This window comes from Eutrigla gurnardus (assembly GCF_963514095.1).
Source record: "Eutrigla gurnardus genome assembly, chromosome: 5".
In the NCBI taxonomy this organism is placed as follows: Eukaryota; Metazoa; Chordata; class Actinopteri; order Perciformes; family Triglidae; genus Eutrigla; species Eutrigla gurnardus.
This window is the reverse complement of record NC_139919.1, coordinates 24,557,637-24,571,631: the sequence shown is the minus strand read 5'-3', so window position 1 is coordinate 24,571,631 and position 13,995 is coordinate 24,557,637. Positions and strand designations below refer to the sequence as shown.

The following is a 13,995-nucleotide window of genomic DNA, read 5'->3' as shown; positions in this document are numbered from 1 at the left end:
CATATCTGCCCTGTGTAATAAACCACTGAAGTCTTTCCATTTTTAGGTACAAACACAATATACAAATCATGTGATTGTTTATTTGTAGTCATCTTTATTGAAAATCTCAAAACAACACATTGATAATATAACATCAGACGAATGCGCAGGAATAAGTTATACTACTATCATTACTTGATATGACATGCTTGTGTAGAAATGCACAAATTATATTTGAAATAAAAGCAAATACAAGCAGACTTCTTAAATCAGTTTCAGTGTCTCTGTGACCATGGCTCCTATTCCATCAAAAACAGAATGAATGGGAGCATTGCACATGAATGCACAGGTGGTGACCAGCTTATTTTTCACATCAACGTGGGCTTTCTCTACATCCGTGTTGACGTGTGTGCAGCCCATCTCCTTCAAAGCGCCTGCTGTCTGAGCATACGGCCACCTGAAGACCAAGAGAGAAGGAAGGTTAGTGCTGCAGTCATCGTTTATGTATCCGTAAACATCTCACAATGAAAAACCACGTCACACACTTTTCACACTCTTTGTCTTGTCCCACAGTGAGCTCGCAGCCTGGCAGGATTTTGGCGGCGAGGACGGGAGCGATGCAGCACATGCCCAGCGGCTTCCCAGCTGCGTGGAAAGCCTTGATGAGCTTCTCTAAATGTGGCTGGATGGAGAAGTCCTTACTCTTCAGCGCCCAGTCACTCAGGTTCTTTGCCACGCCAAAGCCCCCTGAATGAGAACACACGAGATTCGTTAAGTCACGAAAAAACGGAAATGGCAAACAAAATGGTAAAACATTCTTCTGCATTTATCTCGTCTGGGCCAGCCGAACCTGGGATGATGACGGCATCGAAGGCTGAAACATCTAAATCGGCCAGGTCGGTCACGTCGCCCCGGGCGATGCGAGCACTTTCCTGGAGGATGTTTCTCTTCTCCTCTGTAGGTTTCCCCTCACAGTGGTTTACAACATGCATCTGATCTGCATTCGGAGCAAACATCTGCACCTGAAATGCAGCATTGTCAAACTTTTTAGGACAATATGTATATGAAAATGAATAAATGGACAGAAATGTATGAAAGCAAAGTCCCTCTAGATGGGACTGCACCCAGAAGTTTGACATACTGTTAATTTCTCATCTTTTCTTGGCCTTACCTTTGCTCCAGCTCGACTCAGATGCACGAGGACAGCAGAGGCCTCGTGGAGCTCAGTGCCGTCATAAACGCCACATCCGGAGAGAATAACTGCACACTTTGCCATGGTTGTTCGCTGTAGCCAGGTAACGGTGGGAGACTGCTGCGCAAAACAATACTGGTATGAATGAATGGTACAGCAAAAGGAACATGTCATCTAAAATCAGATTAGAATTAGATAGAAGTGAAGGCAGTGCAGATGGATCTCACCTTGTACAGTAAGTGGCGGAGCTGTGAGCGATCGGGCTGTTGAGCAGGTGTGCCGCCTGGACCCTGATGCGGTCTCTTTGTAGTCCTAACCGCCTCTCAGGCTCCTCCCACAACACGGCGGACAAAGCGCGCACCTCGAAGGTAACCGGGAACACTGAATAATTCACTTAGTTCTCATTAAACAATAAAAGTGATATAATCAGGGAACATAATGATACATTTATTCCTTCATAACAAGGCTGAATCAATACTGAAAAATTAAATTATAGAAGAAATTAAATGTGAAATTATCGCATTTGCGACTATTTTGGCGATTAAAAAAGCATTAGATCCACTGGACAGGTGTATTTTACCGCAATCACAAGATCTAAGTAGATATGAATGAGGCGCTCAATTCAATCTCTTTGTACACTTCTCGATTCGGGAGTGTTTTCCCTCCACGGTGACGTGCATGACGAGGTTTTTCCAGGAAGATTCAGCTCTCTGTTTTCTGCGCGCTGCTGACGTCACACGGGAGCTATAAGCTGCAGCCTCGCTGCTTCAGAAAGCGATTACAACTATGGCTGAACACCGGTCACTGCATGCATCCGTCGGCATCCTGTGCATATCTGGAGGTAAGTTTGTATAAACAACCGTTAGTTACGATTTTTTACGAGGCTATTAATCTGTCGTAAACCTGCTATTTTATCGTTATCATTATGAAGGTGATACGCGACTTAATTTTAGTATAAACATTCAAAATGTTTGTAGTCAATAACTTTTACAACCTTAAAACGCTAATACCATATTCCGATTAATTATTAAATGATTTGTGTGTTAAACATAGTGATATTAGTTATTTTTAAAGGCATGATATTTACGTTTCAAACAAACCCTAAAGAAGAGCCTACTGCTTATATCAGAAAGCTAAATGAAATTAATAATTTGCTGTGTAGAATATACATGAGGCAATAACTGGGAAATTTAGCCATGTTCAGGGACGTCACTAGGAAAAAACTGACTAAAAAACTAAGTGATAAAAAACAGGGGGGAGGGGGGCTTAGCCCCCAGGAGAAGTCAAGCAACAAGTTAAAGTCAACAGACGTCGTCTTTTCCCTTCTTTTCTGTTGAACAAGACTTACTGTCATGTTAACTTTAGACACGTTAAAGTGCTCAGAACCGGCCCTGATTCTGTGATACCGTATCTAATTCCTCTCTGCATTTGATAAGCTGCAGGTCTAAAGAAGGCCATTTAATTACTGTAGATCGGTTCAATCAGAGTGTGATTTTGCTCAGTAATGTTTCTGTCATAAAGTAAACAGTAGAATAAACCAAGACTGATATTAAATAAATATGAATTTTACCCAAATAACTGTATTTTGTATGTATTTATTCTGTATTTATTCCAGCAAAATGAGGATAGTGTCTGTAAAAAATAAATAAAAATACAATAAAAATAAATAAAATGCCAAATTATTTCGCGGGGGTTGGGAACAATTTAAGTTCCAGCCCCCCTAAAATAGGCTCACCAACATCACTGGCCATGTTGTTAGGCAGACAACAGATTTAACATGATTTGCTAACTTATGTTTTGTTTGTTTGTTTGTTTGTTTGTTTTTTATTAATTACCAGCATGTGGCCCCAGATAATGTATTTTTTTCTCTCTTATAGGGTCTCTCCTGATTTTGGTGAACTACTATGCCAGCTCACCTGAAAAAACCTTCATCCCTTATACTGCATTGGGGATTCTGCTCCTCCTCATTGCAGTCCTCTTAGCTTATACAGGTTTGTTTTGACCAAGTTATATTCATTTGTAGTATTGGTTGATCTTGTGTTTAAAGTTCAATAATCCTCTGTCTTCTCCATCCAGGTATCCGTCGTAGTCTGGCCAACGCCCGGCTGTTTTCCTCCCTGTGTCTGACCGTCTCTGCGCTGTGGTGTGGTTCAGGTCTGGTGTACATCCTGGTGGGGCAGGGGTTGGTGCAGCTCGCAGACCTGAGATCGTCTATGGTCCCGGGCCTGGCAGCGTTTACCTTGGCCCTGCTCGTCATAGGCGGTGTAGCACTCGCAGTAAAGAAAGCAGTTCTGTGTCTCATAGCTCTCTGCATTAGTTTAGCATGTGCCCATCAAATCGCCGGTTTGTCGGCTTCGGGTTTTGGTCAGTCTGCCACAGCTGCCAACTACCTTCTGGTCTGTCTGGTGGGTGCTTACTTTGGTTTTGGACGTCTGCTGTCCACCATCACCAGTGGCAAAGTGGAGCCTCCGGGAACAGGCCTGTGGAGAAAGGCTGAGCTGACAACGGAGAAGAACCACGGTGGTAGTGACGTGGTATCAGTAGGCCTGGTGATGAACTTGCTGTCCGCCTCTTTGTTAGCCTGTCCTCTGTTAGGGGTTGTCCCCCAGCTCTCCATCGGTCATGTCCCCTGGCTGTGGACAGCTGCAGTCTTCCAGCTCGCCGTGTGCGTCCTCCTCTACCGAGCCTTCGACCCACTAGCCGCCACATTTTACGGCTTCACTGCTCTGCTGAGATTTGCAGAGGGCTACGGTGCCCTCCTGTCATCCTCCACCCAGCTCTTCTCCCCCATCCCCTTCCCCGTTGTCTTCTCTGTGCTTTTCTTCATCCTGGCTCTGTTCAGCTGCCAGAAGAGCTTGCTGGAGGGGGTCTACCAGTTATTCTATGTAGCTTATTGTATTGCCATCGCGGCCCAGCCTCAAGGCTTCCTCCAAAGTGGCGCGCAGGGTGTTCAGGGAGCTATATTTGTATTCTCTGCCGGCATGCTTTTAATCACCACATTCAATATGGTCTCCCCTGCAATGATTCCTACAGGGCGGGGCTATTTCAGGGATTTAGTGAACAGGATGCCGGGTGTCACTCTCAGAGCCCCCAATAAGGAGTTACATGCACCTCAACTGGGCTACTCCAAGTATGCTGATGCAGAGGTCTTAGGCCACGCCTGCAGTGTGCTAGCTGCTTTTGCCGTAACAGCCACGGTTGGCGACAGAAATCCTCTGTCTGTGCTGGTTCTGCCTTGGGTGGTCGGGGCCGGAGGGGCACTCCAGCTGCTCTGCGGTTCGATAGCGTTCGCTCGAGGTAAAACCTTCGAGAGCACAGTTTTCATTATGTACGGGATGATGTGGGTGGTTTGGGGGTTGACAAGATACGGCGGGCTGTACGGTGAAACCAGAAGCTTTAACCTGGCTGTGGGGATCATTAGCTTCATGCTGTTTAACTGTTTGGTGACAGCTGCGGCGCTGTTTCTAAATGTCACCTGGTTTGCGTATGCCCTCAGCTTCCTGCTCATCCAGATTAGCTTCCTGCTGGATGCAGTTGGTGCGCTGCCTTACGGTTACGACATCGGAGTCACGATCATTTTTGGTCTGGTCAGCTTTTATTGTTTCCTGGCACACATTTTCAATAGCACCTTCCAGTCCCCACAGATACCCTTAGGAACAGCTTTAGTCAAGCTGAGTGGGGTTGGGGGAGGGGCAGATCACTGTCCACATGTACCAGCCAGGAAGGCCACGTCTGTCCAGCAGATAGCAGGTGAGAATCTGCTAAATAAATAAATGTTGAGTTTGAAAAAATACTGTTATTTACATACTTATTACTTATTTTTTTGTCATTCTACCATCTGCAGAAATCATGAAAAGCGGTGGCATTTGTGGATTGCCTACTGACACTGTCTACGTGCTGGTAGCAGCTTGCAACAGGCCTGAGGCAGTCATCAAAGCCTACAAGTGAGTTTCTGTTCTGTGCCCTGATCCGCATTCATTGAATAATCCAGTGTCATTATTGTCTAATTGCTGTGTTTGACTTCAGGGTGAAGGAGCAGGCGCAGGACCGACCCATGTCCCTGTGGGTCTCCTCCATCAAGCAGCTGGAGCCGGTGCGACACCTGCTGAGCCCTCTGCTCCTGGACTTCATGGAAGCCGCGTGGCCCTCCACCATTAGCATGGTTATACCCAGAGGTGTGTGTGTGTTTATGGATGCACATTTTGCTTGGGCAGGGGGGCATAATGGGAGTTTTATGAGCATCATATTGCTTTGCTCACGCAGGTCCGTGGATGGACACCTTTGGTTTAGGAGAAGCTGCGAAACACATAGGGACGCCACAAAGCATTGCAATCAGAAACCCAGACTGCACTGTGGTCACACACCTCATTAATCAGGTAAGGCATGAAGCAATTAAACACTGCACATTTTATAATGGGTGAACCTAGTCAGCAGCCTCTTTTCTTGCAGGTGGGCCCAATTGCTGTAACCTCCGCCAACCCTACAGGCGAGGCAGACACAACTCACCACAACCAAGTTTACGCAAAGTTGGGCCAAAAGGTGGAGTTATATTCCAGTGTTATTAAATACAAGAGGTACTGGTGTTTTTATTGTTCTTCTCTCAATTAAATATGCATTTTGCTTGATTAGGTGGATGGAGTGTTATGTGACGGACCTTCCCCAGAGAACATTGCATCTACTGTGGTTGACTGCACTAAGATTGAAACGGGGCATATTGGTTTCTTCAGAGTGGGTCTCGTTCCTAAATCTAAGGTAATCTCTCTTCTGGTTCCTTTTATTTCTAAATGCACAGTTTCGGTTTTGTGGATGATTTTCCAACCTGCTGCTTTTGTTTTTGCTCTTTGAAGGTTCTTCAAATCTTCAACGAGGTTCAGATGCGACACAAACGCGGGGTGGATAATCCAGTTTATGAATATGAGCTGTCGGAAAAGTGAAAACTCAACACCAGCCACAGTTTCCAACACCTGAACAAAGTCATACAGTGCTCATGAATACTGCAAAATGTAATGTATATTCAGATGTACACACATAGCATGGGTTGAAATGTAATAAAACTATTTGTAGAGGCCTCATGTACCACGATAGAGGGACAACCCCACAAGATATTTGTCTCAATGTTTTATGCTGGGTTTTGATTATATTTGCCTGATGTGATTTAACTGATAACTTTAATTTGTGCTGTGTACTGTATGTAACATATTTACATTTTGTATTGTCTATTTTTCATCTATTGAATGTATTTTAAATACATGAATGTACAGTAGGGGCTTATTTATGATAAAATTGATTAAATAATTTTCAAAAGCAGCTGCAAATACTTATTAAACATAATATGTTTAAATATATTATTGACTATGTGTTTACTCTATTCTGTTCTTCATACCCATAATAACATCTGAGGGCTGCACGGTGGTGTAGTTCTTTATTAACACTCCTTCACCCTTAAATCTCCATAATGTATGATGATGCCTAATTTAAATGTCTTATATGGATGCATTACATAAAGCAACAAAATAAAAAAGTTTCATACATACTTAAAATCCTTCAATGAAACCTCTGTCACTCTCCTGTTTTAGGGCCCAACTTTTAATTTCATGAAGTCATAAAGGGTATCAGTTGCAGTTTAAATATTGATAAACAAGTGATTATTGTAAAGGCATAATACCAGTTGAACCCGCACTTGTCAAGCATGACTTGAGTAAAACGTAAAACCATAAAAAAATCAGGTTATTTTTCCTGCCAGTAAATTCAGGATTCTATTCCTGTCGGATTTGTGTTTTCAGGATTGAATTACATACATTGCTTGTCCCCGTTTGGTCATCTAATTGTCCCACTGGAATTCCCTTACGTACTGAATATAGAATCTGGAAGTCTGAATGGACAAATTCTTTAACAGATACAATTCTGGGCCCACTCCTCTTCCCCACCCACCCCTGCAAGGACTGCACCCTCCTCACACCACCAGTCTCCACCCTGGAGGACCCAGAGACCCCTTTCACTGGACAGCTGACATGGCCGGGATGTTGTTCAAGCCCTCCGACCTGAACAGAGCTCAGGGAGGACCTCCACACCTTCCACAGGAGGTTGAAAAATATTTAGCTTAGGTTAAAACGTGAAAAGGGTTGAATTTAATGTTATATAGTAAGGCAAGTCCTGAAAAGTAAGCTGAATGTTAAGAACGAGATCAGAGCCGTCAGCACATACACACTCCCGGGCATCAGATACACCGCTGGTATAATAGCCAGGCCAAAGGAAGAGCTAGAGGCCACTGATATGAAGACAGGAGTCCAGCACTCTCAGATTGTACACTAAGCAGAAGGAGGGAGGCCGAGGGCTAGTGGGCATCAGAGTCACGTTCCAGGGTGAAAAAAACAAGATCCAGGAAGATGGCCCCAAGTGGTGACCTTGTGACCTTTAATATCTCGGACAGGAGAAACCATCATGGAGAGACAAGCCCCTGCACGTCATGTACCACCGACAGATAGAAGAAGTGGCTGATATAGAGAAATCATACCAGGTCTGGGCTGGAGGTCCCAGGGTCAAAATGGAAGACACTTCCAAAGGCGGTTAAGAATGACTGAGCCAAGATCCTGTGGGACTTCCAGATCCAGACTGATAAACTAATATGGCTAACCAACCGGACATCGTGGTGGTGGTGGACAAACAACAGAAGCTAGATGTAGCTAACATGAAGAAGGAGGAACACAAGAAGCTTGGAAAATACCAAGAACTGAAAGAGCAGCTAGAAAAGCTGTGGATAGTAAAGTGTTAATCGGAGCACTCGGGGGCTGTAACCCCCAAACTGGGACAGCGGCTCCAGCAGAGTCCAGGAACAACATCTGAGATCTCTGTCCAGAAGAGTGCAGTCCTACGAACAGCTAAGATACTGAAGAACCCTCAGACTCACAGACCTCTGGTAGAGGTTGAAGGACGAAGTACAAGACCACCCATGGGGTGAGTGGGGACCTTTTTATACTGTCAAGACCTTCTCTTCTTGGAACCAGTAAAATATGTTTTTTTCCTCATCTTTACAAACTTATACACAAATTAAGATAATTCAACATACACAAATTAAGATAATTCAACACACTCTCCTAACCCTAACCATCTGAAACATTACTTCAGTTGAGCTCAGATTAATGTAGATTCATATTCATACTGATTAGATTATGGTTAGTGATTGGTCCAAAGTGGACATTGTATCGTGTAGTTAACGATGTCTGTGTGTCCGTAAATGCTTTGTAGGCACCCTACTAGATGAAAGCACTGCTTCACCTAATATATGGATGAACTAATGCCAGGAAGGAGAGTGAGGAACTGGAAACATGAAGGCCTGTAGGGATTCCACTGAAATCAGTCTGTACACTGACGTCTAGAGTGTGTCCTTGTTAATATCTGTGACTAACATCTTTTGTTGCAAAGTGAGAGGATATTTACACACAGTAAATGGATCTATGTAGAAAGGTGTAAGCGCTCATAATTACATAAGTAAATATTTGTCTGTGTGCATCACTGTCAAACCAACTGTTTACATTTTCTGATGTGCTGACGTGTTTCACGAGCATCCTGTTCTCCGCTCGACTACAATCTAAATAGTATGCTTACCTGTACAATTCCCCATTGAGAAATGAAACAACGCTCAATATAATATATTTTTTTTATAGTTTTTTTTTATAATCATTTAATAATAATAATTTTATTAATTATTATAATAATTTTAATAATAATAATTTTTAAGTAAATTATATATCTGTTGATGGTTAAACGAGGGAATTATTAACTTCAGCAAAAACAAGGGTTTAACCATGAAGGCCTGTTGTGGATTCCAAATAGTTTGGAGTCATTGACACATTCTGTGTACACTGAAGTCAACTGTCAGCTCTACTAATACATGCGTAAATATTTGTGTGTGTGTGTCACTTGTTAAAATGTAAATATTACCTTACCTGTGTGGTCTTCCCTTGAGGAAGATTACATTGTAAAAATCCCCTTCAATTATTTACTCAAAAAAGGAAAAGTAGAAATGCAAAAAAGGAAAAGTACAAACGCAAATTTTAAGGGAAACGGTCGGTCTTGATGAGTGCCATGATTGGACATTGACGGCTGACCGAAAAATGATTCAACCCCCCAAAAGTACACAGCAAATCTCTCCCTTACACCTACAATAAATTACAAAGAAACGGAAACAGACAGAAGGTTTGATTTATCACTTTGTATTAACGGAAAACAAATGAAATGACACACACCAAAAAACAAAACAATTCAACACACTCTCCGAACCCTCTGAAAGATTACTTCAGTTGAGCTCACATAATGTCCATTCATATTCATCTTACTGATTAGATTATGGTTAGTGATTGGTCAAAAGTGGATATTGTATCGTGTAGTTAACGATGTCCGTAAGATGATAGCGCTGCTTCACCTAATATATGGATGAACTAATGCCAGGAAGGAGAGTGAGGAACTGGAAACATGAAGGCCTGTAGGGATTCCACTGAAGTCAGTCTGTACACTGACGTCTTGAGTGTGTCCTTGTTAACCTCAATGACTAACACCTTTTGTTGCAAAGTGACACACACACACACACACACACACACACACACACACACACACACACACAGCCCATCCAACCGGAACGTCTCGGAGCAGTAATTGGATTTACATAGAAAGCTGCAAGCTCTCAAAATTACATAAGTAAATATTTGTGTGTGTGTGTCACTGTCGAACCAACTGTTTACATTTTCTGATGTGCTGACATGTTTCACTGCCACCAGAGGGTCCTGGGGGCTATTGCACAAAACCTAAATAAGGGATTAAGCCAGGATTTCCGAGTCTTTCCGGCTGAAGTTATCCGTGATCCGGTTCGCATTGCACGAAAGCATGCCGCATATGTTACGTAATAAGTTACCATAGTGATTTATCCTGTGGAGCTAGCCTGTTCCAGACCAGGCTAACAGCCAGGATATATCAATCTTATCCTGATTCTCAGCCACTTAGTTGGGAAACCAATGTGTTCATTACAGTTATTCCACTGCTCGTTACGTATTACCATCCAGTGAAATGCATGCTGTCATTATTTAAACACTGTGACCATTATTTGACATTCATTCAGCCTATATTTATACATTTTATTACATTCTACAGATTGTTTCCACCGCACATCAGTTTAAGACCAGCGGCCTACAACTCGACTGTGAGCCCGCCTCGCTCCCTCTCTGTGATTCTGGGTGTAATGTATTGATAAACCACCGGGGGTGCTCTTGTATAGTGTGAGTTAACCTTGTGTATTCCACCCCAGCCGCCATACCTGTCAAGGTCGTTTTATATAGTATTTGAGCGCCCGATTAAAGCGATACAGTAACAATATAACATTGTCTGGCTCATTAAGCCATAGTACTTTTTTTTACAGAGGAGCTTGAACTCCTCATACACCTCCATCAAAAGCTCAGTTTGTGAAAGGTACGCCGCAAGTGTCGTCATGGACTAGTATGCTTACCTGTAAAATTCCTCCTTGAGGAAATATAAAAACACTCAATACAATGTTATGTTGTTATTTCTAAGTAAATTATATATCTGTTGAAGGTTTAACAACGAACTGAAAGTGAAACAAGGGTTTAACCATGAAGGCCTGTTGTGGATTCCTAATAGTTTGGAGTCATTGACACATTCAACTGTCAGCTTTCATAATACATGCGTAAATATTTGTGTGTGTGTGTGTCACTTGTTTGCTTGATTACAATGTAAATATTACCTTACCTGTACGGTCATCCCTTGAGGAAGAATACATGGTAAAAATCCCCTTCAATTATTTACTCAAAAAAGGAAAAGTAGAAACGCAAATTTTAAGGGAACGGTTGGACATGATGAGAGTAAGTCTTTCCCTTACATCTACGATGATGTTGGAATAAATTACAAAGAAACGGAAACAGACAGAAGGTTTGATTTATCACTTTGTATTAAGATTATCACAGATTATCTGTGTAGGACACATAGCCATTCAACATATTGTCAATATAACATTCAGTTCCAAATGTTGAAAATGATGGATGTAATCTAGATTGTCAAGTCAATTCTTCAAAAAACCCATTTTACCTGTCGACATCCAAGATCTCGGTCCAAAAGAGTGCAGTCCTACGAACAGCTAAAATACTGAAGAACCCTCAGGCTCCCAGACCTCCGGTAGAGGACCAGAGCTTGAAAGAGGAAATACAAGACTGCCCAGGGGGTGAATGTGGTAAAATATGTTTTTACCCTCATCTTTATGAACTTAAACACAAGAAAGATAATTCAACACACTTACCTAACCCTAACCCCCTGAAAAAAATACTTCAGTTGAGCTCACATAGATTCATATTAATCATACTGATTAGATTATGGTTAGTGATTGGTCAAATCAAGATTCTTCTTCTTTGAGTGGACATTGTATCGTGTAGTAAACGGTGTCCGTAAATGCTTTGTATGCTGAGTTTTACTAGATGATTTACACTGCTTCACCTGATAAATTAATGAACTAATACCAGGAATGAGAGTGAGGAACTAGAACCATGAAGGCCTGTGAGGATTCCACTGAAGTCAGTCTTTGTACACTGACGTCCCTTTCCTTGAGGAAATAAAAAAAAAAAGCTCAATACAACATAATGTTACAATTGTTGAATTACTGTTGTATCTGTTGAAGGTTTATTGAGGAGAGGATCAGCAAAAACATAGGTTTATTATTATGTATGTATTATATTTTGAAGTGGAAAACTTCATTTTCATTCCCATAAGAATGACTTTTAAAATTAATCGTGGAACAAATACATTTTAGATAACGTGTTAAGATGTTATCTAAATCAAGTCTTCATGGAGCAGATCATCATTTTTTCTATGTGACATCTTCTGATTGTTGCTTTATTTACACAAAACCTTATGTAAATTGTTTCTAGTGGTTTCTGAGTTGTGTATGCAAACCACTCACCATGCATGTTTACATGGTTAGAAGAGAACAAGCAATGTTTGTAATTGTTCCACAAAACCACAAATCCTCAGAAACAGCCTGAAAATGTTGTTCTTGTACAAAAGACTAATTTTAGGATTGATGCACATCCACAATGACACCACTTAGATGATTGCATCAGGATTGCACAGATTTCTAATAGAAACTTCTGAGCATACATTGACATCACACATAATTTAAAATTGATTTTAAATGTATATCACTTTAGGGTGTAAATATGATGCAAACTAAAGTAAAGTTTGTAAAAACAGTGGAAGTTTGTTGTTTTGTCAGTTGAGGAAACAATGTGCTCCTGGTTTTTTTCCAGGGAGATTTGCTTGGAGATTTGCCTCGGTGAAGTGATTTTTCAGATGTTTGTCTCCAGAAAACATTCATGACATAGTTTTGACGACTGCCCGTGATGATTGTGGACATTTGGGTAAAAGAAAAATGTATGACTGTGACTTCCTATGCTATTTCTTTTGGAGCCGATGTTCCTTGCAAGGTCCTGTTACAAGATCCTCATCCATAATCAACAGTAACCTGACTACGACAGTGTTAACCGGAAGAAACACCTGCAGAGATGAAACATAAAACTAACTCCCTATACAGAAATCCCCAAGTGAACACTGCTGTTTCCTGGTTTATGAGTAATTTCTCTGTATACTGTGTTTTTCTGAAAATGCTTCCCGTTTAATGGTTAGTGGATATGTATCTGTTACCTGATACATGAATGAACTAATACCAGGAAGGACAGTGACGTACAAGAACCATGAAGGCCTGTTGAGGATTCCAAATAGTTTGGGAGTCCTCGACAGATTCTGTGTACACGGAAGTTAAGTGTCAATGTCACAGCCCTTTCTGTGACTTCAAGACTTCCCCTGTTTGTTTCCCTGTCATTCCTTGTGTCTCCTCCTCTTTTTATGTGTGTGTTTCTAGCAATCACTACCTGGCACACCTGACTCATCAATCATCAAGCTCAGTATAAAAACCCCGGCTCTCCACTCACTCTTTGCCAGATTGTTCTGCTCTCTATGTGGGAACTCGCCAGGCCCTTGTACTCCAGTGAAAAGAAACTCTAAATGATTCTCACCTGTGTCTCTTCCACCTCTAGTGAGTGCCAGAACTGAAGCAGAGCCTGCCTCTGCTGCTCACTGTCCTTGTTATGGAAATATGTATGAGTTGAAGCAAGGAGAGCTATGGAGATAATAGATGTGTTACACAGGAATATTTAATTGATGCCCGATGGCCATCGTGAGAATTAAGGTTTGAGCAGTACAACAGCTACAAACTCAACAGTGCAGTGCCAACCCTAATTCTGCCTCCTGTCTCTCCTGCGAAAGCATAAAAGCTTAAGTTATCATGAGGAAGCTGCCACGGTATCTGTATTATGTCTCGGAACTTTGTCTTTTATACCGTTAATGCTAAATCAGTGGTGGCTGATCTCTCAGGAGTCTTACAATGACTAGAAGTCAGACAGTAAGGTCAGATAACAAAGTTTTAAGTGTACACTCTAGACGGCGCCGTCTCTGAAGTTAACAAATACACCAGAGCCTCCTTTCCCATGGACACAAACTCACCATAAGGTCTTGGTTATACCGAAGTAGCATTTTTCAGCTCCCCCAGAACGTCTTCCCGAGGATATAACCTCATATCACCTCATGCAGGAGATAAGAAATCATATTTATTATCGAGCCCCCAGGCCACCTCACAGGCAGTGAGACGCTCACGCATACGAGGAAGGTTTCGTGCCACAGCGGGTCATCGTTTTCCCGGAATTCAACTGCACTCACCCATATGGTGGGGCTATGGCAGTTCTCTTTCCTCCTTACACATCAGCCACCCAGTG

The 13,995-nt window shown here is 42.1% G+C and overlaps 2 protein-coding genes across 3 annotated transcripts; one reads left to right on the top strand and one right to left on the bottom strand.

The window, feature by feature from the left end:
• Positions 1 to 71: 71 nt before the first annotated feature.
• LOC311013581 (glutamine amidotransferase-like class 1 domain-containing protein 3, mitochondrial) lies at positions 72 to 1,507 on the bottom strand. 2 transcript variants are annotated; one of them, XM_084009693.1, is made up of 5 exons: positions 1,399 to 1,507; positions 1,151 to 1,291; positions 830 to 1,001; positions 525 to 726; positions 72 to 436 (listed from the first exon to the last, which is right to left on the bottom strand). In XM_084009693.1, the coding sequence occupies exons 2-5, from the start codon at positions 1,253 to 1,255 to the stop codon at positions 244 to 246; spliced, it is 672 nt and encodes a 223-aa protein (XP_083865819.1). In that variant the 5' UTR covers positions 1,256 to 1,291; positions 1,399 to 1,507; the 3' UTR covers positions 72 to 243. The 2 variants fall into 2 exon arrangements, with proteins under 2 accessions (XP_083865819.1, XP_083865820.1); XM_084009694.1 differs by lacking the exon at positions 1,399 to 1,507 and having other exon boundaries at positions 1,151 to 1,302.
• A 450-nt stretch (positions 1,508 to 1,957) lies between these two features.
• On the top strand, positions 1,958 to 6,383 carry LOC311013692 (uncharacterized protein; the record flags this gene model as incomplete). The annotated part of the gene is made up of 9 exons (XM_084009836.1): positions 1,958 to 2,012; positions 3,049 to 3,162; positions 3,248 to 4,921; positions 5,016 to 5,115; positions 5,198 to 5,346; positions 5,435 to 5,547; positions 5,621 to 5,710; positions 5,801 to 5,923; positions 6,019 to 6,383. 9 exons carry the CDS (start codon positions 1,958 to 1,960, stop codon positions 6,103 to 6,105), a joined length of 2,505 nt encoding a protein of 834 aa, XP_083865962.1. The 3' UTR covers positions 6,106 to 6,383.
• Between the last annotated feature and the right edge of the window lie 7,612 nt (positions 6,384 to 13,995).

Bases quoted from the DNA above. Each gene is read 5' to 3' on its own strand.
- LOC311013581 (XM_084009693.1), bottom strand. From the start codon at position 1,255: ATGGCAAAGTGTGCAGTTATTCTCTCCGGATGTGGCGTTTATGACGGC. The intron at 1,002-1,150 runs GTAAGGCCAAGA...GCTGCATTTCAG, and splicing joins TGAGTCGAGCTGGAGCAAAG to GTGCAGATGTTTGCTCCGAA. The intron at 437-524 runs GTGTGTGACGTG...CTTGGTCTTCAG, and splicing joins CAAGACAAAGAGTGTGAAAA to GTGGCCGTATGCTCAGACAG.